General features: G+C 35.5%; 1 protein-coding gene across 3 annotated transcripts; it reads right to left on the bottom strand.

Annotated features, from left to right (window-relative positions):
* Positions 1–1,768: 1,768 nt before the first annotated feature.
* SLC13A4 (solute carrier family 13 member 4) lies at positions 1,769–27,051 on the bottom strand. Of its 3 annotated transcripts, XM_035344292.1 has the most exons (16): positions 26,196–27,051; positions 20,241–20,369; positions 17,520–17,656; positions 16,718–16,899; positions 15,996–16,050; positions 14,438–14,477; positions 13,628–13,705; positions 11,963–12,153; positions 10,539–10,658; positions 8,488–8,589; positions 7,943–8,044; positions 6,677–6,774; positions 5,378–5,508; positions 4,395–4,556; positions 2,679–2,816; positions 1,769–1,910 (listed from the first exon to the last, which is right to left on the bottom strand). In XM_035344292.1, exons 1-16 carry the CDS (start codon positions 26,292–26,294, stop codon positions 1,773–1,775), a joined length of 1,902 nt encoding a protein of 633 aa, XP_035200183.1. In that variant the 5' UTR covers positions 26,295–27,051; the 3' UTR covers positions 1,769–1,772. The 3 variants fall into 3 exon arrangements, with proteins under 3 accessions (XP_035200183.1, XP_035200189.1, XP_035200198.1); XM_035344298.1 differs by lacking the exon at positions 7,943–8,044; XM_035344307.1 differs by lacking the exon at positions 20,241–20,369.
* Between the last annotated feature and the right edge of the window lie 420 nt (positions 27,052–27,471).

Raw genomic sequence — 27,471 nt, 5'->3', positions numbered from 1 at the left:
ATTTTCCAATTTTGTTCCCCCTCTGTTGACCTGTAACCTCTTACTGCCTCTGTTTAGTTACAAGACAAGACTGTGAGATCTGTCTGTTCTGACAGAAGCCATAAGCCAACAGCTCCTTCTGTCTCAGCAGTGCTTTCCTAAGGGTTTTGTGGGTTAGGAGGTGAAATGAGTCTTATTTGTATTCTCACAGAGTACAAAAATATGCAGTAGTGAATAATTTCTTTTATTGACATCTTATTTCTGCTGTATAGTCATTCACACTAACATCTAGAGAGCCAAGATTATAAATGGAAAGCATAAAAATGTGTTAAAATATGTATATGAAGAGTGTGATTACATGAAATCCAATCATCTTAATATACAGATTAAAGTCATTGACATTAAAGAAATGGTTAAAACCAGAACATAATGCAAAGGAAGGTTTACTGTGTATCACAGGGATCCAGTCAGCAAGGGCATTCACTTTGCGTATGATAAAGAGATTGGCCGTTTTGGTCTGCTAATTATCTGCTCTATGTGACAGTTTCCCACATTTCATTTCTCTGGGCTGCTAGAGAGCAGTCGGGTGTGATGTTCAAGTGAATACACACAATTATGAGATATGCCAGTGCAACTCCACTTCAGCCCTCTCCCTTCTTACTCATGGAGTAGCACTGAGGGCTATCTTAGAAGAAATGGTACTTTGTCAGGAAAATCATAAATTCATAACCATCTAATCAGAGCCAAAATAGAGGACAGCAACAGGTCTGTAGACCAGGTAATGTTTTGCTGGTCATGGCTCCCTTTGCTGAAAAAGCTTCCACTGTAGCACAGTAATGAGGAAAGAAGATATGGACCAAAACTTTCTATCAGGGATTGCAAGTGCTGCAATACTGGAAACTTTATACTAATGCTGTGTGATAACAAACCAAACCAAAAATAATAATACTAATAATAAAAAAGGCAATAACAACAACAACAACAAACCACCACCAACATTAAAAAAAAAAAAATAAAAAAAAAATTCTCCTTTCGTGGAGACTTCTTCCTATCTGTTTTGTCATTTCTTATTATCCCTTTGAGATGCTGTAGTGGGTGGTGGGTAGCTGTATATATTTCCAGGCCATATGGATTCGCTGATAAACTTTTTTATTATTATTATTATTATTATTATTTTTATTTTCCCCAACACAGTGATGACTTACTTCAAAAAAATAATAATAACTTGCCTTCAAAGGAAGTAGGCTTAGAAAGAAGACTCACCCTTTATTCATTGTAGAAGTCTACAGTGGAATTGAATATCTAACTATTGAGTATACAAGTGTATGCATACTTGTCTTCTGTCATTGAAGTCCAATATCCCTTGTTTTATAGATCTTACGAAATCGTTCTAGACCATGAAAAATCTATAGGCAGAGAACTTGGATGAGACTGTATTTATTTATTTATTTATTTATAGATTTATGTTATCTGAGGGAAAACAACAGAGGAAAAATAATCTCCTCTTTTAACTGACATTGATTTTCAGAACTGAAAAGTTCTGCAGAAGACCTTGTTAATTTTCTTCATATTTTTACCCTGGATCTTGGTTCTGTGTATGCAGAAATTTTCTCTTTTCTTTAACATGTACAATTTAGATTTAGTATTTTGTCCCTACTTGCTTTGGTCTTACACTTTTATTTATACATTTCTTTTTATATTTCTTTTTTATTTTATTTTTAATATTTTTATTTTAATATTTTTATTTTAATATTTTATTTTAATTTGAAGATTAAAAACAAAAAAAAAAAAGGCTAGATTTGGCTAGTGGTGTTGCTTACTGCTGCCCATTCTGGAAAAGTATTCAGCTGGAAGAGTCTAATTCCCCATGTGTTGATTGCCACCATGACAACAGCGAGACCAATCAGATTTACACCCAGGCCAGCTTTAACCTATTAATAAATAAATAAATAAATTGTCAGAGTATGATCAGTGATGACTTGATCAAAAACAGTTAACATGGAAAAAAAAAAAAAAAAAAAAAAAGAAGGAGGCAACAGGGGGTTTGCATGGTGCAGAACTCTTAACTTTGATGGAATATATTTGTAAATGTATGTATACTTGTTTATATGTATAATGATAATATATGTATGCTGATTTCCAAAGTGACAAAAAAACACAACTATTATGTATCAGAGTGTATATCATGAGAGAATTCAGGAGTGATGAATGCTGGTTGTCAGAGGCTGATGCACCTCATCGGAAAACTAATTTGTCACTTGAACTTCTCAATCACATAATGAGAATGGGGTTTTATACTACACATAGAAGGGGGATAAGTTTTTGTTTTAGTGTGGAGCTACATGACAAATCTGATTCATTGTTCTCTCCTGACTTCTCCAAGCACTGTACTGTGCAGTCTGTTTCTTCTGCAACTGCCATTGTGCTTGTCCTAACAGCTCAACATAAAGTATTGTGTACTTCTATTCTTTGATACCTGTTCGACCCTTATATTCATAAAAACTAAAGATGAGAAATGTGCATATTCTACAGTAGATATGTAGATGTTCTTAACCTGGCAGCTCTGTGTCAGCAGTGCCAATCAGCATGACTTTATATTAACACTAATATCATCACCATTATTATTGGCTGCTGGATGTGGGGACGAGGTGTCGGGGTTGCATGAAGCATTGGAGGATATACCTGATCTCAAGACTCACCATATCTTTAATCTGGCAGTGCCCATAACTGAAGACGATGGCATTTGGAGGATTACCCACCGGTAACATCACCGCAAAGGAGATACACATGGTGACAGGAATCAGGGTGTATAACGGGTTGATAAGCAGGGTTTCTGACTGGAAAGAGAGGGGTGGGAAGAGAAGTTTTACTTAACCAGTAAAAGCCAGTGCTCATAATTAAGATGAGAAAACTGTCTCTGCTTTATGTGAAGATAATAAATTTATGAATCTCAGCTCCCTCATTTCTAAACCTAAGAGTGGAAGTATTTTTGTTTGGTTGTTCTTTAAAGTGGGATAATGGTTTAATATGGAGCTGGTCACTCTCAAGGGATTTCTATTGAGCCATTTCAGACTTGGCACGGGTGGAGATTGATACTATTAGGCCTTCCTTGGTCTTTCTCTTGCTTGTTTTCCCTGTCATTCTGTGCTGTGTCTTCTGGATCTGTCACCGAGAGTTGCTTCAGTCTTCATCCAAGAGAGATCATAACATTTTCCTTATTACAGCTACTGAAGTTGATGAAACAATTCTGTAAAGCTTTCCCAAGTGGCAATTAAGAAAGCTAGTTGCTTGTGGTCCAAATTTGCATTGTGAGGGAGCCATACTGGTGGATTTTTTTTTTTCTTTTTTTTTTTTTTTTAAGTGTTCTTTCACTACAGCCTTCAGTGGGGGTGAAATACTGTATTTTAATTTGTGTTGTTTTAGCAATGCAATGCATAGTTCCATGGGGGACGGAAAGGAAAGGCTAACTAGAGAGTGAAGGCTAACTGCGGACAGAAGTGTCTCCATTGTTACTGTGAAACTAACTACTTTCACAGTCAAAAAAGAAATACTGTCTAAAAATGGCTATTCATGCTACTAAAAGTAGATTACCACACTAAATTTCTCTTTAGGAGAGTCTCTTTATGTGTAGCGCAGAGGTAAATTTGAACCCATAAGCCATTCTAACATAATTACTTATTTTCATCTGACCATATCTTCATATTACCTCAGAGCTGTTCACATAATGTTCTTTGGTACAATCTCATAAAATTGTTATAGTAGGGAAAGAGGATTCATGGTCTGCATTCTTAGTAAGGAAAGCTTCACGTTACATAAAAAAGAAGAAATGAGATGGGTTTTTGTAACTGCTATTCTAATACAGAATGAGATTTGCATTTCTTTCCTCTGCCTTTGTCACCAGTCTACTAATTTTTAACTTTTCCTTTCAAAAATCTCTGTTTTCCACATTGGATGATAACACACTTACCAGATCACATCCTTGAACACATTTTGATCTGATACAGAATTCAAGAATACAGTCTTTTCCTAGAATTAATGAGTGGGTGACCATTAATTAACAACACATTTAAAATAGCATCGATAAGCTTTATGCAGACTTCACCAACTATCTTGTTGATTTCATGATCACCTTTCCTTTTATTTAAACTATCTGTTCTTCAGGGCAGGAGCTATGCTTTTACTTTGTCCTAGAAGTCTCAAATCAATTTATCAGTGCTAAAATTGCCTATTAGTGTTTTTTATTTATTTATTTTGCCAGGCTGAGTTTATAAAGCCTTCTAAACGCAAGACTGCAGAGCAATAGTTTGGGAACCAAGGCAGGGTTTCATGGGATGTGAATGCCAATACCCTGCCATCCTGAAACCCATAGGCCTATGAGAATGCAACAGACTAAAAATGCCATTGTTTTTACTCACCATGCTGCATAAAATAGGCAGAAATATGGTTATAGTTGCTGGGTTACTAACAAACTCTGTAACAAGGGACACCAAAATGCAGGCCAGCAGAGTTACAGCCCAATAGGGAAGGCTGCTCAGGGACAGCATTTGGCGTCCAATCCAAGTAGAGAGGCCAGAGGTCTGCGGAAAGGACAGAAGCACAAGAATGACTAAGTACACGGGATGTTTGCTAACCAGTTTGTTCTCTTTGGGGCAGTTTGCATCAGAGAATGTCACCAGCAAATAAACAAAGTTTAGATCAATGCTTTCTCCATTACCTTTTGTTTAGTACACTGGATTTCACTGTAGTGTCTAATAAACAGTTATCCATAGTATTGAAAAGATTAATGACATGAATTGGCACCAAGGCTGATCTTTCCTCTTTCTTCAGCATGCAAACTGAAGTATTGCAAATTGGTGACGAAGGATTTCATAGTCTAGGTAGAACTCATACACAAATTTATTTGTCTACAGATAGGTGTCTGTAGGAGAACTAGGTGTATATTCATGAATTGTATTGGGTGGAAATACAGTCAGTATAGCCTAGAGCATGATTTGTTTTATCAGTGTTGGGTGTTTGACTCAGTTACCTAAATATGAGCAACCAGTGGCAGCTGAGATGTTCTTCCCACAGCTAGTTAGCTGCTAGTTGAGAATGGGTGAGGTTTCCCTCAAATCCTGTGTCATTTTTACCAGCCTTGTAGGAATATCTAGCTCTACTAGAACATCTGAAGTGGCAGTAGGTGCCTATGCTTACACAACTGACTTGAGCCCTACCCATTCTTTTGTTAGCTAGGTATCTTTCTATTGATTTTAGGGAGTGGAGGCTAGGTTGTGTACAAACTTGAAAGTATCTGCTTTGTAATTCCGATCTGAGGAGCATATAAAAGGATAAAATTCCGAATTTGCATTATTTATTTATTTATTCATTTTAGGAAGGGGAATATAATCTAAATCAGTACCTTGCATCCAGCTGCTAAGGCATAACCACCTCCAACCAACACTACAATTTCCCAGGGCATGGTCTTCTGGAAGTCCTTCCAGGTAATGATGGGATCCAGTGTGTTAATGTCTGTTGACCTTTCACCATCTCCTATATGAAAATAAGTATGTGATCAATGTTACATTGGCATTTATACAAAGATCTTCCCATTTCATGCTAGTAGTAATAATGCAATAACCATGGAAGTTATCTTGAGACCTGTCTGTGAGAGAGATGAAGAAGAAAAGCATAGCTTAATTCTCTGGTTAGCTCAGCCTCAGAAAATGCAGCATATTGATTCCCAATACCCTGACCTCCATTTGGCTGCTCTGTTGATCTCAATAGTTACAAAACCCTGTGCTTTATGCTACAGCTTCTTGAGGGACTGTCTGCTGTGTATATACCTGTGAAAATTATCTGTAGATTACAAAGATGAAGTTAAAATGGGTTTATTTTGTTAAAGGACATTTTCTCTCTCCAATAAGTCATGATGCTTAATAAAATTCATTTACACCCCTGAATAATTTCTTGAAGTAGAAGCTAGAGGGTGTTATTTTTCCTGAATGTTGCATGCATTTCAGTATAAAAATTATAAATCAAACAAACAACAACAACAACAACAAACATATCTATATACACCTGTAATCTTGTAATCTCTACATAAGACTATGCAGGGAATTCTGTTTCCATATATTATTGTTGAAAGTGTGGTACAACAAACTGATCAATACTTCTGAGTGCTATCCAAAAATGAACATGAAATGTCAATCATTGTTATTATCAGGAAGACTGCAAAAGGAGCATTACCAAAAATTACAACTGTCACATATTTACGTACCTTTTTTACATCTACTTCATGAGATTATCAATGTCTTCTTGCATACAAGGAATGACCAAATTATTTACTAGAGGTTACCTTCACCCAACTTTGCAGATCTCTGCTTTATCATTCTCAATATGGAACTATATTTCAACCTTTCCTAAAGCTCAGTCATAAATTTTCAAAACTCTGTAAATACAGGAGAGATGATGGCCATCATTACAAGACCGAGTACTGTATCTGTGGCCTATTACCTGTTAGTAATCTACTGGGTGAGACCACATGAATTAAAGCAGAGGACAAAAGTGGAGTTTGAAATAGGAAAGGATGGTATCAAGAAAAAAAAATCTACACTTCCACTTGGGAAACAAAATGTGTTTTTCAAACATTTTACAGAGACCAGAAAAATATTATTAAAAGAAAATATGCCAGGTCTCGCTCTTGGCTTATGTACCTTACCTTTTTCTCTTTTCCCAAAACATGGCTTTTTTGCTGGAATGAGGAAAAGGAGGAAACCAAGAAAAACAGAGACAGTGGCATCAGTCCGGTAGCCTTTCCTAAGAAAGAAGTGATGGAGTTTGCATAAAATCTTACAGAAACATACTTAAACTAGGTACATAACTCCTAGCATTTACAGAATCCAAGAAACCCGGCATGTTTAAGGTTGGAAGGGACTGCTGGAGGTCATCTGGTACAAACCTCCACTCAGACAATTAAAGGTGAAGTTTTATTCTAAACTCTTAGCAACAGCTTTCTAGAAAAATGTCTTCACATCAAGGATACAAACAAAATTTTATTCAATATAGCAAATTATCTCCAGTAGCTAATAGTAATTAATTTTATTATTATTATTATTGTTATTATTACCTTTCTAGTGATAAAAACAGATCCCTTTTAGTTTACAAATCTGTTAACTCAGAGGTACAGTAAAATAATTTGTTTACTAGAAGGAATAAGTAGTAAACACATTCTCAGGAAAAGCCAAGCCTAAATGATCCTCTTGAAATGAACTTGACATTGATTTCTAATTAAACCATTAAAACTCAGCCTGAAAAGTAATTCAAGATATGTCAAACTACAAAGATCCTCAGGAAATCCTAATATTAAAAACTGTTCTTCAGTCAAAATTATGATTACAAATTAAAAAAAAAAAAATTATACAGCAGAAACTGAAAGAAATTAAACTTCATTGTAGTCTTTGCTATATGTTGTTTATTAAACTTACTTCAAATAGAAATCTTTTCAATATAATTTAAAATAAAAAATAAAATTGTTTCAATCTTCTAATATTTAATTGAAATATTTTCTTGATAAACTTTATCTCTACAAATTACAATATTTTGACAAAAAAATCTTTCAAAATAAAATAGAAAAAAAGCACCCCAAATTTTTAATTTGAATTATAACATCAATATATTTCAGAGATAGCTTCTCTTTGAATGTACTAAGAAGTTTTCACTTCAGTATGTGGCTTTCCCATTTATTACATATGGAATATGTTTATTTTGTATAGTTAATTCCTTCTTCTGTACTCAGAAAGAACACCGTTTGCTGCTGTGTGAAAAGATGTAGTTTAAAAAGCAAAAATGTTAAATTTGAATAAAAACTTCATTTTTTTGCCACCTTGTTGAAAGTGTCTAATGACATTATGTAGCCAAAATTTATGGCAGAGTCAGAAGCTGTTAGGCTGTACTCCTTTGCAGTTACATAGGGAACTTCACTTACTTTTCAAAGAAAGATGACCACCCTGGTACAAAGCCAGGCTCACGAGTAAACCAAAGCAATGTCATTAGAATGAATAAAAACCCAGTCACCATCTCAGGATAGCTAGAAACAAAAACAAACAAACAAACAAATAAAAATAGGAGTCAAATCCAAAGTCTGTCTGAAAACTCTAGAGCAGATTCTGAAAGAGGTATATACCATAAGGAGAATAGAAAGGAAGATTCATCTGAATTAAAGAATTCTACCTTTTGCTCTCAGCTGAGAACCAACTAGGTCTAGTTAAAAATTTTTAAAATAGATCATTTTCTGTATTTTCAATTCAATAATTCATAGACAAATCCTAAAGGAATGTATTTGTAAATGTTATGTATTTGCACTGTTTTCAGATGAAATATATGGTAATGAGTTAATGCTCATGTTACCATTCTACTGTAAAAACTTTGTATTGCATATTTTAAAAAGTGTAACAAGCATAAGAGCAACTGACAAAGTAAATCTGCACAAATCTGACAAGCAAATTCCTGAGTAGATCAGGTCTGTTTTACCTAACACTTCCCAATTTCTTATATTCTTCCTGAATTCTTCTCTCTGACATTTCTTCCCGTTTGGTCTTCTTCTTCTTGCTCACGGAACAGGTCTCCTTAAAACTAAGGTAGATAGTACATTAAAATTAGACAAAGTTCTCAAGTGAAATAAAAAGTTACAAAAAATAACAACAAAGTGGAAAACTGAAAATTCCACTTTTCATTCTTCTTGGGAGAAGATATGACTGGGGCAAGACCTGATGGCAAGTGGAAGGGAAATTCTTGCTTGTCACCTTTGCATGGTCTAGTTTCTAGGTTTTCTGAGAAGCAATCCTAGTCATGGTATGAAAGTCCCTATGGTGCCTGTCTAATGCTGACTGGTATTTCTGAGCCTCTTCAAACTGTGTTTGGACACCCTTCCTATAGGCTTCCTCAAATGGCTGGTGGTGGCTAGATTTTTGATGTGCCTGAAATCTCCAAAGTTTATAGCTAGTTTTTATCAGTGAAGGAAATGTTTGCTTCCTGGTAAGATCAAGTGTAGTCAAAACATCTGTGTTTTAGTCTGGCTTTTGAGCCCAAGTTTGACTTGAATATTTAGGATTAGTCAAAAACCTACAATGCAAGTCTGAGATGTGATTCGAACTGGGTCAAGTCAAGGCCTAGTGACACTGGGCTTCCTAGGAAAAGAACATGCAACACATACATCATGGGAGTCCAATAAACATTTATGCACAGACAGCTGTTTCAACATGTTGTCAGTGTTGCTAGGCTTAGGAGGATGTGAAGGCAGAGTATTGTAATCAAGCTCTTAACATAATATATTATTTAATGAACTGCAATAAACAGAGTTTTAAAAGGCTTGGAATCAAACAGCACTTCTCAAGAAGTCAATAATGCTTTAGTCTCTGGTATTATCTACAAAAACATTAATCAGCATGAGGTCTTGGATGCAATGTGGAATTTCAGTGACTTTTATTTAAAAAATGTTTTTGAGGGTAGTGTTAGGGCTTGTTTCCTCTCAAGCTTTTTTTTTTTTAAAAAAATAAAAAAATAAAAAAGAAAAAGAAAAAAAAGAAAAAAAAAAAGACTTATGTTAGCCTTTTAATTTGGAACTACAAGGCTCAGGGGAATGACTGAGAGAAGGACATGGAGCTATTCACCTCTAAATTACCTATTCAAATCTAGTCAAGGTCAACAGCAAGCAAAATTCATTATCATATTTTTGGTTGTCTTTCATGGAAGAAATTAGTGATGTTAGTTCATCTTATTTTTAAGAGTAAACTAAATCAAATTAAGGCCACTTTAATTCCGAGTAACTGTGTCTGCACCACAATTTAATGCAGATTAACTAATCCACTCTAAATGCACATACTTAGTCAATTTTCATTAACTTTGCTGAGTACCTCTGCAAAGAGAAGACGTGGTACAAATAAACTTGGAGACTGAGCCTTGTTCTTATCTGGGGGCTCAGGGACTTGCTGGTATCAGAGGATATTCACCTCTTAGGCTGAGTCATTTCCACATTAAAGACAAATATAAATGGAGACAGTTTACCTTTAATTTTAACTTGTCTTACATTAACTTCATTGAGCTGGGGGCAGATCTGAAAAGCAACTTGTTTCATTCCAGGTGTTTTTTGCCTTTTTTTTTTTTTTTTTTTCTCCATCTTTTCAGTTGTATTTTTCCAAAAGGACTTTTAACCAGATTTTTACTCCACAAGACAGTTATGAGTCAAAAAAGAAAAAAACAAAACAAAACAAAACAAACAAACAAACAAAACAACAACAACAACAACAACAACAACAAAAAAAAACAACCACACCACAGCTGAATGCATAGTAAAGATTTCTATCACCAACACCTTTACTCTCAAGCAGCAATACTATACACTGCTGCCGATCTGGTGCTGCTAAGAAATATGACTTCCTCCAGTAATTGTTCTGCTAAGAAGAAAGAAATTATACATTAGCTTTTGTCATTTACAACTAGAAATGCTTTAATAAGACCCATTCTAATAAAGTCAAAGACACCCTGCTTTTGGAATCTATACTTCTTGAACAACTTGCACTCACTTGCAACCCAAGAACAGCCAATGCATCCAGAACCAAGTAAGGACCAACATGATGAGGGAGACTGGGAAACTAAACAAAAGCCAGGTTCCAAAATTCACCACTTCAGCATTTGGGTAGTGGCTGTAAAGGAAAAAAAAAAAAAAAAAAAAAAAAAAAAGGGTGTAAGAGTTTAGAATGATAAAAGACACCTCCAACATGTACAGATACCTACGCATGTACTTGTATATCTGTCATGACATTACAGAAAAATTCATCAGTATATATTTGTGAGAGCTACAGTAAATGTGCATATTAAAGCTGTTTACCAAGGAATATCAGTTGTCAGCCATGCTTGACCAAGAGATGAGCCATACAGCACTTCACACCTTTAAGACCAGATTGTCTGGATTGTCCAGACAACTTCAAAAAACTCTTAGTTACCGGGAATTAGATCCTGGCTCTACCTGAGGTTATTGTTAGAAATCATTTAAGCATCAACAGGCCTAAGAATGATTTCACCCAGAAAGTCTTTGTATGTCTCATTGTGGATGATAAAAATAAGAACTATATTCTACCAGGTTCAGACAAAGAAGTCTGCTATGTGCATTTGGTGGAAGTGTAATAATAACAGGGTCTTTGGAAATGCTGCGAAATCCAAATTCTTGAGCTAGGGATGAGTTTTGAATTCAGTATTCTTTGTTGCCACCATTTCAGAGAGAGAAGTACAGCATATTATGACAGCAATGGCAGCATCAGATGATCAGAATCAGCTTTGAGCTTGGTTACATATCTGTGCATGAAGAGAAGTTCCACTGGTCTTCTCACAGAACTAACGTTCATATTTTTGAGACTCCTGGGAACATATGATAAAGGGAATATTTAGCTAATTACAGAGTTGCTTTCCATCTTCCCTGAAGAAAAGGTGTAAGGCCACATTTCTAAGTTTAGTCTTTTTTTTTTTTTTTTTTTTTTTTTTCCACCACATTTTGAACAGCACATCAATGACGCATATAGATTCACCACAAGAAGTGGCTTTCTAATAACCCATAGAAAAAAAAAATGAAGCAGGTTTTATGGCTTTTCACCTTTTGCATAGATTTTCTTTTGTCTTTGTTCTTATGTCTGCATGGCTTTAGCAAGTAATTTTCCAGGGTGTCTGCTACTTTCACAATAATTGGTTTGTAATATCAACAGAAGTTGCTGAAGAAATATCACATGCTGAGGAGTTTATTTTGCATGGGAGAAGGACAAAGATATGTATTAACTTAAGTTTCCCCTTTCAACCATTAATCATTAGAAAAAATGTTAGAGTAGAGAAGGAAACAAAACTGTCTTCAGAGAGACCATCTTAGAAGAGTTCCCTGAGGCAATAAACAACCCATGGGGAATGCCACAGAGATGATAATGACCCAACCATATTCTCACACACCTACAATGTCACTTACTTGTTGAAATGCTCTAAGAATATGAGGCTAGTAGAAGTCCCTATGATGGTTGTCAGTCCTCCAATGGTTGCTGCATAGGAGATGCTTAGTGAGAGGCATTTACAGACCATGTGGTCATGTCTGGACTGATACCGGTATTTAGTGCTCAGGTCCGGTTCTGAGGGCTTAGGAGGCAGGACCAGTATCTGAGCCTGTGACATCAACAAAGGAAAGCAGGAGTTTAGAACAGCAACCCAACTTTTTCTAATGCCATGGTGCTACTGGTCCCAAAGAAACAATAGGTGTGCATAAAAGGGAGCAAGCTTCTTTCTACATGGGTATTAGTTGGGATCAGAGCTAGAAACCTGTCTAGGAGCCTGAAGTTGCCTGTCCTGAGGCAGAAATGTAGGACAAACAGTAATCGGGCTTCTGGCCATGGCATGGGTCAACTCCAGTTCTTACTGGAATCTCAGCTGGATACCAAAAGCCTTTGTGGGTTGCAGGGGCAGGATGCCAGCACTGCAGTAGAAGGAATTTGTAATCCTTGAGGCTTATGAGCAACCACCAGACAAACGCTTGGTGGACTTTTTGCACGCATACTGGCTTAGGGCCTTTAATTAAGAAAGGAGTGTTAGGACTCTCAGAAAGTGCATGAAACAGGCTGGGCTATGGTGATATGAAAGAAAAAGCTACACAAAAATATTGCTCCAAAATAAGTTTTCTTAATAGTGACAGGAAGAGAGTAAATCAAGCACTTGGAAATTGGTAAAAAATATACAATACTTCAGAGCACTTAGCATGCAACCCAAGGATGTAATTTAGAATCAGGAAAAAGCAGGGGAGTTAACAGATCTGTTAAATTGTTAATTTGGATTTGGGTTTAGGTCATAAAATGTGTTATGCTGTAGATTCATCATTCTTGTGAGGGTACTCTGGTTCACATCCCTGTAGGTTAAAAGTGAAATGAGTTTACTAGCGGCAAAATAATCACAGAATGCAAAAGGAAAATGGATATAAGAGGAATTAAATATCAAGAGCAGTGCATTAGCCTTTATTTTAGAAATACGTTTAGATTCTTTTGAACTACTAATAAAAATACATATGCTGAGCTTAGGTTAATCTTTTCTGGACATCAACTTATGCCATTTAGGTACTATATAACTGTAGAAGAAACAGCAGCCAGTCATTGGATTCACTCAGGAAAAGTAGAAATACTGCAGTGGAGTGATGTAATGGAGGATTTTGGTAGAGGATATTTGGCAGAACAGAAAGGAGGAGGATACTAAGACTGCCAAACCCAGTTAAATGGTTCGTGTCTGCTGTTAGTATGTTGTGTGTCAGGAATTTATGTTTTTTTGTGTTGCAGTATTTTCCAGGGAAACTTTGTAGAAATAAAGTGGGTAGAACAATGAAACAAGAGAAACTTGTGGTCATTAAACTGAAGATAAAGCTAAATGAATTGTACTAGCCATTAGGAAATATTTTACTGGGGAAGGCCCTCCAAAAATACCTCTGCTGGGGGTGTCTAAATAAGAGCAAGAATAGGGCTAAAATGTGACTGCTGTTAAGTTGATGGAGAGTAATTCCATACAAAGCAGCTTACAAAGAACAAAATTGATGCAGTGGTAAACAGATGATGTTCATCTCTGTCTTTTCCTTCATCCTCCATGTCTAACATTTCCTTACCTGAGGTAGGTGCTGCCCTTTGCTCTTGGAATTTACCGTTCCATTAGGACTGGCTGTCATGTGCACATTATTCATACTCTGTAGGGAGGCAAATGCCTTTAGATTAGCCTTTCTTCTGTTCCTGGAGACACTTAGATTAGAACAGATGATGCTTTGCAAAGGTCATGGGCTGTGGGCTTTCAAAACAAAAGAAAATAAAACAAAACAAACAACAACAATGACAACAAAAAAATCTAAAACTTTAGCTATATATTTTACACTGGAAAAAAACATATATATATATATATATTTTAATGCTATTTTTATTTTAAAGTGATGTTAAAAATCAGATTATAATAAGTTTAGGTTTTCTCCTTCTGCCATGTAGGAGAATCTAACATATCCCTTGTTAGAGACTATGGTTTTGTAAGAGATATATTTTTTTCTAATCTACCGAAGCATCTCAGATGCAGAGACTGACAATAACTAGACTATAAAAGATCTTATCTGAACTTGGCATAATTTGAGAGTCTGTATGGAGCTGTTAATTTTCTGACTGGATCTTTGTCTTTCCAACAATATATAATATATGCATCAAACCCTGCAAAGTTACTGTTCCCCATCTTGATTTGTGCAAGCAGGTTGATAGGTTAAATACAAATCTGGACATCTTGTACTATTCACCCTGCCAGCAACCACTTTTTTTTTTTTTTTTTTTTTTTTTTTTTAATAAAGGAAATGTAAGTTTGTTGTAGAGCTATGTAGACTGTGCTCTGATGGCATTACCAGGCAGTGTAGCTCAGAAGATACAGGTACTACCTATGACAATACCTTTGAATGACTCAAGGAGCTGAAGTCAGTAGTAGTAGCACTAAAAACAAAGAAAGGAAAATATACTTTAAAAATGCTTGTTCACCCAGTTCCCCCAAAAGGCACAAATCATTGGTAGGAAGGGCAATATCTGCAGAACTAATGCCTACTGAAATGGTGAAGAACATTTATTAGTATCTCTTTTGTGGTATCTTGGACATATATATAGGAAAAGTCATAGTGTTCCATAGCTCTGCCTCCAGCCTAGTAGCAATGGGATTCCACTTCCAAGTAAGTAAAAATAAGTATTCTTGGTTGTGTATATTACATTCTAGGAATGGACTCCATTTACAGTGGAGTGAATCACTGGGCAATCCAGTACTACTACTGTCTTGTTCTACTCAAGTTTTTCCTACACAATCTTCTTCAACACTGTTTCTGAGCACTTTCTTGTGCCACATTAAAGTTTTCCACTAAAATATCTCATGTCATATGGACCATGCAAACATTCCAATGAACTTTGCCATTGAAATCATATTTAATTCCAGAAGATGGGCTACTTTTCTTTTTTACTAACAAATTTCAAGCTCTCTTTCAAGTAATACTATTTTAATAGTAGCTCTGTTATGAAAATTCTTTTATGAAATATCTCTCACATACTTTTCAATATGGCTTAAAAGAATTAATGGCATAATGACAGACTGAAAGTTTTATTCTATACTGAAGAAAATATGGTTAGGATTAAAAGAGAGAGCAGACAAAATATTGGAGAGTGCATTAGTCTCAAAGCTAATGAGAAAACTATTCAGAACATTCAAGGTAACATCAACATGAGCCATCTGGATGATAATATTTGTTTTAAAGCAAATTTTCAGTGGTGTAACCAGAGCTTGTTTCTCTTTTATTTTGAACTCTTGGATATAAAATAGAAGGGATTCAAGAAACAATTGTGTATTTTAATCTCATATCTTGTAAGATTTACCTGTAAGGTTACCTCTTGTAAGATTTACCTCAGCATTTACCTGTAGTATAGTATGAGGACAAGAACTTTGTATATTCTCTTATCTGGCTGGTTAATTTAATAATTTGACATTGAAATTAGTCCTTTCCTTGATCTGCCCTTATTCTACACAAAATAGAGGCCTGGTTGAAACAGTTAGTGTTTCAAACTTTGGAATAACCTTGGCTATATTAAAGGAAATCTTTAACAAGTGTGCTTGTTTTTTTTTTTTTGTTTGTTTCTTTGTTTGTTTGTTTGTTTTCCCCTCTTCTGTTATCTGGTTTTGAATGTTCCTGGCATTCAGGCTTTGCTGAATAATCTTCTGTAATTGGATGTTTCTTTCCCTTTCTAATGGCCATAGTGATAAAATAATAAAATAAATGAATCCTGGCAAGCTTTCATGAGATTCAGACTGTTACATCAGTCCTATTTCTCATATAGGCCTTCCTTGTCAATCACATCTAAAACATTCACTTCTAAGCTTTTAATTGCCCTTCCTGGCTCTATTCCTAGGTTCATTTCATTGCAACCTGTGTAGGGTTCAAATCTCCAGTCGTGATGTACAGGGTTCGTTCTTACTCCTCATTGATGAAGATAAGCTCCAGTGAAGGTTGGTCATGCTTTTCACTGAGACCTGTAATGAAGGAAGAGAAAGCAGCTCTTGGGGTAAGAACTGATCTGAGCCCCTGGGCCATGCCACTGAAGCTAGAGGTTCCAAAAAAAAACCCACAAAAAACAACAACAAAAAAATGAACTTTCTCAGGTACTCTCTGACTGTTTTGCAGCATTTTATTGTGTTGTATTATCCTCATGATATGCCTATGACAAAAATTAGATAACATTTTTCAGCCTGGAATCTTTGAAATGATTTTTTTTTGTTATTATTATTATTATTATTTGTTTTGTTTTGTTTTGTTTTCTCTTCAAATCCTTGCTTTCTGGGAAGGAATGAACATTAAAAGCCTCTAAAGTTCTTATCAGTCCAGAAGATTTTTTTCAATTTCTTCACAGAGATTTCCTTCTGACCCTGTAAAATTATATGACCTAACAGTTTATGACACACAGATTCCAGCTCGGGCCCTAATTCAACTGAAATAGTTTCCCAGCTCCATTGCACCCATCACATCTTGAAACTCTCCTTCAGTTTTGAGAGAAATATCACCATGCAAAAATAAAAAGAATGAACTAGTATCATCAGCAGTACAAATCAGACAGCTCTGGCTGACCTCAGTAGAATTTGACTAATGTGTGTCAATGATTCTGGTCACTGATAAATAAGAATGGCCAACATTGGGAAATACCTATTGGCTCGCTTTCTTCAATAACGGTGCTGCCTGCAGTACTGATGCCATCACGCTCCTCCTCAGCATTCACTAGCTCCTGGAGCACTGCTTCCACAATTGGCATTACCATGGCTGTGGTGGATGTGTTGGAAAGCCACATGGAGAGCACCGTGGTGCAGCACATAAAGCAGAGAAGCAACCTGGAGTACAACACATTAAGACCTTGAGGTACTTTTACAAATATTAAAGGTTTTCTTACCTAACATTTCTGTTAGACCTATGGTAACTATGTAAGGTCTTTTAGGTAAGGTCTTTTTAAGGTCTTTTATTTATTTGTTTGTGTGTGTGTGTGTGTGTGTGTGTGTGTGTGTGTGGTACCAAAATACTATTCTGTGTTTGGATAAAATGCTGCTTTGTGCTAATAACTGTCACAAGACCATGTATCATTGAAAGCCCTTTGTTGCCTCACTTGGGAACCATCATGTGATGTGAGAAACACCGATTTTCAGCACTTCCAGGGATACTTTAAGAATCCTTTTGTGTTTGCTAAACAGGCAAAGAAGGAACAGAGAGACTAGGAACAAAGAAGCAGTAGAAAATACAAAGCAGTGGAAAAATAAGCCAAGGACTAGGAGGTGGAAGAAAAAAAATAGATGAGAATATTTGAAATCTTTCAAACTCTGGAAGTGATGGTGGGTCAGAACAGTCTCCCCAAACTGAGCTAGCTATTGGCTGTAGATGGAGAAGTCTAAGTTATTATTTGATCTTTCAGACTGATTCTGTGAACCTCAGACTACCCTGAAGTAAAAGTTCCACTCACATGCCTGGCTTTGCTCCAGCCATCATGACCATTCTCAGGGCAATTCGCTTGTGGAGATTCCATTTTTCTACAGAAGCTGCCACACAAATCACACCCATGAGGAGCAAAGTTGTGTTCTTGAAATATTCTGCAGCCACCTGCATTAAAGGCAAGGGAGAAATAATCAGTTTAAAAATATCAGTAGCTATCCTACACAAAGAACACATACTAAATAACAAGACATACTGTGGGTTTCTACCCTTACACCAGAAGAATGAGAAGAAGCTGTAGAAAATGGAGAATTCATAATGTTTTCTTTAATCTCTTTTATGTTGCATTTACAAATAACAGTGCTCTGTGACCAGTTGCCTGTAGATTTCTCAGCTTTGAAGAGACAGAGAAATCTCATTTCTTTGGGCAGGATATTCACTGCTTGCAGTTAATCATATTCACTGAGGTTCACACTGAAATAGCCATAAAATTCTGCACTGAGGGCACACTGAGGGTAATTTATTCACATGCTTTTTCTTCATGGAAATATAATTGTCTATTTCATTTGTGTTTCTTATGTTCAACTGTCCCTCTGAATACAGTATAGAAAGGTTGCTGTGATGGTCTTTAGACACTGCACCAGAAATTTTCACAGTGGAAATATGTGGAAATATGCCTGCATTATGTCAGGAAAAAAAGGTGAAGTTCTTTTTTTTAAAAAACAAACAAACAAACAAACAAACAAACAAAAACTTTAATTTAAAAGGAATGAACAAAAATCAATAACTGGCTTAAGAAAATATTCAGAGACCATGCAGAAACCCTCCAAAGCAAAATTCTTGAATGTGGGACTTGCTAAGATATGAGAAAATACTCTGTGAACTGACTACAAAATTAACAAACAAGAAACAAACCAGAACATTCACACACATGCACACACTTATGTGAGAAAGCAAGCTAAATGGGAGAAATAACACATCTAAATGGATACTTGGAATTTAGCTGATTTTTTTCTTCCATTTCAATGAAATTTTTCACAATCTATTTCTGGAATATTTTTCCCTAAACATTGGCTCTTCATCTTAAAACTATTGTTGTAACAAAATGTAGACTACAGTGTTTTAAAGTAATTAAAATCAGTAGAAATAGTATTTCTTCCATTGTCCTCCTCCATAAAAGTTCGTGAATGGCACTAATATTATTTTGTGAATGTTACAGTAAGTGTTAAGCATTTACTTATATTTAACAAATCCCCATGGTGACCGAAATAGACTTGGCCATCAAGATTGTGTGCCAGAAATGTTAAATAACTTTTTTTTTTTTTTTTTTTTTTTTCTCCACTGGTTACTTTCTCATTAACTTTATTTATTTTCCTGCTACTTTGTTCAAAAAAAATCTTGAACTGAGTGAAAGGAATCCATTGAATAAGCAGCACAAAGAATCTGTTGTTTCACTTTATCCCTTTCACAGTCATTTTGGAGAAACAAGTGAATACTAATGTTCTTATTAATACACACACGTACACGCATACAACACCCAGACTCATGCTCTTAAGCCACTGTGAGTTATGTGTGGCTCAAACTGCAAAGCATGAGACTTAGTTTCTATGGCACCACAGAACAGCAGACTGGAAATACTGCAGTATTATCAGCCTTGCTTATTTTAAAATACAGGTTTTTATTTATTTATGTTCCTAAAGTAAATACTATATTCTCTGTAATAGTCCCAAAGCCATTTAATTTGATATTACATTGAATTTCTGTCAGGCTACCCCTAAATTTTCCTTCTCTGATATGCTGCAGAGTTTAGAAATGAAAAAACATAACTACTTTAACTTTTTGTTAAAGAAAAAAAAAACTGAAAATATTTAACTGTGTTGACATAGAAATGTACCTGGTTGTATTACACAGCTGTTACACCACAGAGAGGAATAAGACAAGTCATAAAACTCTTGGTTAATGCTTAACTCCATCCATTTATGGGCATGCATGGAATCAGATTGTGTTAGAAATTCAACAACCTTACGTTTTGTTTATAATCTTCTGTGTTCTTATCTGTATTTCTTGTCCTTAAAAAACAAGTGTTATTCCCCTCTCCCCTCCCCCCACCCTTCCGAGAGAAAGAGAGAAAAGTGAGAAAAAAGCTGTAGATGAAATCAAAGAAATTATTGGCGTATCATGAAAGAAAATGACGTTCAAGAGAAACTCAGGTAAGCAAATTCAGAAGTGATCAAAGAGACTTTTTATACAGCTACTCCTTTGCCTTAGAACTGATGACTACAAAGCAATTCTAGGGTTACAGCTTGGAAAAAGGACTAAACCTGGATATTAAAATTATTTAGTTTTATACAGTAAATGGCAATAATTTTTAGAATGTGTAGCCTCCTGCTTTTATACGTCATCTATAATTCATGGAAATCTTCCAACTATTACTAAAGGGAAACTTCCCAGTTTATCCCATAAGTGCTGTTTATACAATTTTGGAGGCGAGGAAATGTCAGATCCTTAGGTGGAGTAGGCAATGGGCATTGCTGGTGATGCAGTAGCTGATAAGATGGACACCCCTCTTGTCTACTATGGCCTTTTCTATGTCTAGCTTTCTTCCGCAGAAGAAAGTGATGGTTGGCCCAAGTTACACACTGTAAGATGTATACTTCCTCCCAGTCTTGCTAGTCCACTAAGATTTGTTTTCTTCAAATAATTAACTGTGAGTAACAAGTTGAAATTATAAAAAAGTGCACACTGGTCTGACCTCACTGGACTTCATGACTCCAAAAAGTGGATATAGGAAAGCAGGAATTAAGGCTGCTGCACCCAGAGGTACTGCTTCAGAAACCCAATATACAGCTGTCACGATCAGCACATAGGCACATGAGGCTTCCTGTAGGGAGAAAAGACTGAGGTTACATGTTGCTGCCATACCACCTATTGTGAAGGTGTTCATGTTGTGGGTTCCTGGACTAAAAGAACTCAACAAGAACAATATAAAGACCTCCTAAACTACATCTTCTTGAGTATTCAACCTATGCTACTATCTGAAAGGATAGTTCCTGAAGAAGATGCTGCTAATGAAAGTCCTTGTATACAAACTAGGGCAAAACATTGGGGTAACTTAATTTATCAGCAAAATAATGGTTCCAAGCACACTGATGGATTTCTTTCATTTAAATAACCCAATACTTACCAAAGTTATATTCATGACTCCTCAGACTGGGTCTATGAGTCCTATAATATATCTACTTGGCTTTTTCCCCAGTATTGGGCAAGTGCGGGAAATAGGAGTTTTCAGGAAGACGAGAACATTTTCATTTGCAGTAGCATTGATAAAGCTACAAAATGTCTCTTATTGGGAATACTCTGGCAGTTTTGTTTTCTTTTCTTTTTTTTTTTTCTTTTTTTTTTCTTTTTTTTTTTTTTGTCATTTGATTTTATTTTCTCAGGAAATTTCTGCAGACCCTTGGGAAAAGGCCATGGTCCCAAAGGACTTAGGGGCCACTGGATCACCGAATTAATCAAGAAACTTTGCTGCTGTTCTGGGAAACAAACCTATGACAATGTATATGATGGTATACCAGAGATGGTATATCCCAGATATTTTTACAGGAAAACAAGGCTAGTCCACTAAAGTCTTCTGGTCCACATTTTAGAAAAATATGTCTTTATTTATAGCCTTCAGTAGGGCTCTCTTTAGACTCAGTTTGCTATGCTTAGAAACCTAGGAACATTTTCTGTTAATAATTACAGAAATTACTTTAAAGAAAAAGATTTTCTTTTAATTTTCTCAAATTTTCAGCCTGATCATGCATTGGGGTTAACTATGGAAGTTCATATGGTTCTATGGAAGTTAGTAGATCTGCACTGATTTACACCAGCTGTACATTTTCCTATTCTTCATCAGTCCCTGGTTGCTTCATATGACCATATTGTCAGAAGGATTCACATCTCACAATGGCTGTTATTTAGAAAATTCTGTTCATAAATGGCTATTTCACTGTGTTCAAGTACAGCTTCTTAACTTTTATTTCCTGACTGGATGATTTCCAAATTAATCAGCTTTCAAGAAGTCACACAAGAAATTTCCACATGCCCTTGTGCAAATCAATAGGTGTGATAGGTGTGTATAATACTCCCCCCCCCCCCCCCTTTTTTTTTTCTAATCAGTTTTGTGAACAAGGTGGCAAAGCCTAAAGTAAGTCTATATGGAGATGTGGATTCACTGGAATGAATCAATAGCTTGTATTTAAATTCATGTTTATACATCTTTTTACAATACCTCTAATGTATGAAGAGCTACATTCAGCTGTTCTGTGTTTTTTTTTTTTTGTTTTGTTTTGTTTTGTTTTTAAGTACTGCCTATAATAATAACAGGCAGACACATTCCAGAGAAAAAGTTATCATAGATTACTATGTATCATTTTCTTTACTTAGAATTTGTGGCCAAGCTTACTCAGAAACCTGGGTTTAAATTAGCTGACAGACCTTGTTCCTACTCCTGCTTCAGAAAAGTGAAAGATTAAACAGTTTTATTCAAGCAGTCAGGGCCACAAAACTAAATGAAAAGGGTATCCCCCTTATCAGGAAAAATAATTTAATTGAATCAGGTAAAATACAATGATTTTAGAGACAAATAAGAGTATCTGTAATGCTATTAGACAAATTGAGAAATTTAATTCTGTATTGTTATTTCATCATCAGAAAAATACTTGTATTTTTGAATGTTCAGAAATATTATGATCTACACAGAAACATGCATACTTCTTTCTCTTCTTTAATTATTACAGAAGTGTGTTTTAGGTTTTAAGGTCACCAAAACAGGTTTCACTAATCCTCTATGCTCAAGTCCTTCAACAAAATAGGACACTAAAATATTTTATTGCAGTCGTAGCTTTGTTGCTACCGAGAAGAACTTGTTAGACAGGCTAGAGAAGATTAAGTTAGAATGAATGGGATTGGGGGATTTTTATTTTTTAATATTCATGGATTATGGAGCATGTGTTTTACAAAATAGTATTGCTATACTGTTTGAAACTCTGAAGGGTCCGTAGTAGCTTAAAGTGACCACCTCAATAAAAACAAACATGTTTCTGAATTAAAATGGAAATCATTTCAGAAAGTGAGAATACAGGGATTAGACACTTTTAGTAATCTAAGAAGACAAAACTATTTTAGGTACGAGTCATGGGATTCATAAACATTAGCCAGCTTGCCACTTAGTCAATTTTAACTGCATTTGACTTCATGGTTAATATTCCACAGAGAGCAAAGTATAAGGTCCTTTTTGTGACCAAGTGACTATTTAAAACTTTTTAAAAAATATTCTTTAACTCATTAATTTCTGCTAATCAGCTAGTATATATTCATGGGCTCTGTATGTTGTCCAGCAGTTTTGAGGAAAAAAAGTCCTTTTTAATGAAAAAACATTAATTTTTATTTTAAAGCAGTGAAGATATAACATCCAAGATATAGTCAAAATTCCCAGTGTTCATTTTATCTTAACCAAATCCCAAATTGTTTTCTCCTTCAAATTTATATTTGTCTTGAATCTCTTTGAGCATGGATTGTTATTCTATATTGCCTGTCTGCATGTAGCAACAGAATAATAGTGGAAGTGAAACAGAACAAAGGGAAATTGCATCTCTATCAAAAACTATCTGGGACAGGAGCTAAGTCTTTGTGTTTCTTATTTCCTACTTTCACTATTTATCCTTTCAGTGCTCTAAACTAGCTCTTTTCCAACAGTAACTAAATTAATATCTTCTACTCAATTGAATTGAACTTATATATTTAGTTAATGGTAATCAGAGCTACTAATTACTGGATTGAAGTAATAACAGTATAATTTCAAATGTCACCACTCTTCTTGTTGCACAGCTGAAAATGAATATTAAGCCCACCTCATGGCTTGAAACAGGGAATAGGAAAACACAACATAGTGAGCTCATATGGGATGGTTGGAGGGACTACCACCTAATTTCAATCAGTCCTTTAAGGGGACGGAAAAGAAGGCAGAAAAGAAAGTCATGGCTAAAACGTCTACAAGCATCATGCATAAAACATTAATAATTAAAATACTTGAGGATCTCAGAGTCATTCAAAACAAATTTTGGATTAAATATTTGCTCACTTAAGAATGAACAATACACATCTTGCATGCATGTATGTGTTTGATCCGTGAAAAACAAACAAACAAACAAACAAAAACTCAATTCATTGTCTGGGCTACCATCTTTGAGCTGACAGGATCACACTGTAATTCCCTCCCTTCAGCTTTTATTCATAAAAAGTGAACAAAAATGTGTCATTTGTTACTATTCAGACTGCTCTGTGCATCAGGCTCCATCCCCCAGATGTATCAGGTCAAGCTGTCAGCATCACCTGATGCTTTCGGTCTCACAGTTTACAACACCTCTTGCTGCCTTCTGAGGAGCTACCCGTGGTCTGGCAGAGGATCAGCAGTCTCAGGAGATCTTGCTCACTACTGACTCTATTGATGTGATACTCTATGATATCACTATTGGCTTCATGAAAAAATGTAGATAAAGATAAAAAATAAGGTAGAAATGCTCCCCCATTACTGTTAATAATGAAGGAAAATGAGACAGGATGAAAAAGACCCACAGACTGGAAAGTAGAGACTGTTTGTTTTTCTGTATGTGTCATGGCCTGAAAGGTGCTTATGGGTGCCCCATGCCTGCTATAAAAGTCATCGTGTAGGTATAAGTTTTGGAAAGGAAGAAGAATTCAAAAAATTTTTTCCAGGTATATTTTTTTTGAACCTTTTTTTTTTTTTTTTTTTTTTTTGTCTCAAAATACTAGAAAAGAAAATGTGTATATAATCTCCTGTAAATCTTATCTCCAGTTTTGAGTCCTCATGCCCCCTTTGATGTCCCTTGCTACTACACATGTAATGGTACTTTGACATTTCCAGTGTTGTGCCGATATCAACAAGGAAGATGCAAGATGAAACACAAATACAATTCACCTATCCATTCTGAACCCTATAAGACAGAAAACTACTATAATTGTCTGGTAAGTGAAAATATAAGTCAGCAGGCAAGAAATTTAATATTCAGGTGTAAGAAGTAATCTTAGTTAATGTGTTGTAACAAAGTAAATACTACATTAAGGCACTTGAATATTTCCCTGTTAACTGAGTTTATTAGGTGTAGATCTTTTCTTAATGGCATTACAAACGTCTGTCCAGCTCTGGGTCAGGTCCACAGCTATGCTCTAACTTCTGTGGTCATTCACTTATAAACAAAGTGAATCTAAAACATCATCTGATGACTTTTCATATCACTTTGCAGTAAAGCAATGCTACAATGTGCAGAATAATAGTGCAGAGGAACACATGCTGTATAATAGCAGTTCTTGCAGCAATACTGTCAGTGAACTTCTGTTCCAAAACCCACATGATGCTATTACAATTCCCTTGGTTATTAGAATTTCCTTATTACATCCTGTGCCTCTGATTCTAGCAATGAGTGAACATGAATAACAACATTAAGTCCAGAGAATCTCGTATTGCTTAAGAGAGGTTCTCAAGGGAAATGAAGCATTCTACCATTACAGTGCCATATAGGTATATCACAGAGAATCTGCTCATGTCATCCTTTCAGAGACACTGGGGGAGATGATACCTTTTTAAACACAAGTTTCTGTAAAAAAGTGTGCATTACTGTTCTCTGGAGAAGGCATGGTTGTCTGTCATTCATTCCTTCTCAAGACAGAAGAGATGAAAAGCTACTATAAGAGTACAGCTGAGATATACATTGAAGTTTCAAGCAGGAAAACTCATTCATACTGCAACATACCATTTGTACTAGCATTTCCTTTCCGTGAATCCTGTTTTTTCTTTCCAAATAAAAACCTATAGCTTTAATTTTGAAAATTGCTATACAATTCCTAATCCTTTGCATTTCAGTTTGATAAAGTAGTAGTGTTCAATCCTCTGGTGTTAGAAGGAAGAATTAATCTTTAACAGGATAGAGGAAGGAATGGAAATTGCTGCACCAGATTTATGTCTTGCTCTGTGGAAGCCACAGCTGCAGAATATTTAACATGTTGCAAATGCTGATAAGTTAAACATCACCATCTCTATAAGGTAGGATTTTATTATTATTATTATTATTATTATTATTATTATTATTATATTTGACAACTGCAGAGACATGCATAGAGAGGAGTTGTATCCAGTAGTGGATGCCATGTTTGGTCATACATGTCTGTCATTGAGTCCTAGTCCTAGTCCTCACTCACTTGAATAGCTGTCCTCCAAACTCACATCCAATTTAAATTCTATCCATGCATACTTGTTATTAAAAACTAAAACACTAGAAGTATTCATTTTAAACACCTCTCTCTAAAGAGAATTTTATTGGAAATGTTCTGTTTTCCACTTCCACCCAAACACTGTTGTAGAAAAAGAAGAGATACAGTGTCTCTGCCTTTAAATAGTGCTTCACCTGGTTCTTCAGCTCTGCCTGTGACATTACTCATGCCAGCTCTGGTTATTACTGTGATGACTGCTCAATGATTTGTATTTCACACTACTTCAAATTTGAGTCCTTGTTTCTAAGAGCTTGTTTTGTTTTGTTTATTTATTTGTTCTCAATCCTTGCCTTATTTTTTGACTACTGCAGACTTAACCAGCAAAACTGCCTACCCTTCTCAGAGGTTTGTGAAAAAGAAAAGAAAATGTACTTACACTGCTGGGGTATAAAAGTGGCAGAGGAAGCAGCAGTAGTGGAATGAAAACCACAAGTAAGAGATTTCTGGATCGGAGAATCTTCTTCACCATTGCCATACTCCTTTAATTCCTGGCGGGTTTCTTCTGCTTGGGTTTCTTCTTGGGTTACTCAGTCCAGTTTCCACTCCACGTTTTCCTTCACCTTTGCCTGGATTTCCCTGAAAGGGCTCTCTCTGCCTCGTTTCCTATTTCCACCAAATCAACTCAAATAGCTTTCTTAATTTGCTTATTATTCTTGCTGTTGTTTTGAAAAGAAACCCTAATGATTTTTCTATTAAAAAGGCATTCAGTTTATGTAGGGCTCATCAGCACATCCAAGTGATTATCACACCATAACAGGCAGAGGTTTATAAAATGAAGCATAATGGTCTTTTGACAATTTTTCTTTTAATTCAGAATCACAGATACAACTGTATTTCATCCTTATCCACATGTTTTGAAAGTTTGTTTTTTTTTTCTTCTATGATCTGATTTCCAGCAATGTAACTCCTGTTTCATAGACTGGGTGAGATAGCTTTTGGGATGCTTCTTTTTCTCCTGTTAATTAGTCTGAATGTCTCAAATATAGGTTTCTTTTCTGCTGAAAAATAATTAATACTAAAAACATATTGTTCACTGCATAGAAAAAAACTTGTATTTTTTCTTAAACAAACAAACAAACAAACAAAAACCAACTAACTCCAGCTCCGTATATCTTCTCCGCTCAGATGTTGTTTCTGCTATAATTTTGGCTTCTACTTTGAATCTACCTTTAGCCCACTTTTGCCCTGAGCTTGGAATTCACAGGGTAGCAATTCCAACACAGATTATACTTGGTCTCGAGATTTTTTTTATTTTTTTAAAAAAAGGGGGATTGTTCTTTTTTTATATATATATATTTATTTATTTTTTTCTGCCACTTTAATTCACCAATGAGGACTGCAGAATGCTGCAGTTGCTCCACCCATTATCCAAAACGCAGTCACAAATTTTGAGAAAATCAGCAGACTCCTCTTTCTGACACACACACAAATGTACAAAAAGCTATATATATATATTTTTCTTTTCAGTTGATGAACAGTTTGTTATTGTTTCAAGGTCCCAGTACTGATAAACAAATAATCATTGTTTTCTGGACAGTACCTTTTGTCTTTTTCCATCTCGACCCTTGAATGCCTCTTATTCATAAAACGTGGACATTGATTCACTTGCCTTCAGTAACACTAGGATCCTGACTCAAACTCAGAATTTTTAG

Source organism: Oxyura jamaicensis, chromosome 1 (assembly GCF_011077185.1).
Source record: "Oxyura jamaicensis isolate SHBP4307 breed ruddy duck chromosome 1, BPBGC_Ojam_1.0, whole genome shotgun sequence".
Classification (NCBI taxonomy): Eukaryota; Metazoa; Chordata; class Aves; order Anseriformes; family Anatidae; genus Oxyura; species Oxyura jamaicensis.
The sequence above is the reverse complement of the archived record's forward strand: the minus strand, read 5'-3'. Positions and strand labels throughout refer to the sequence as shown.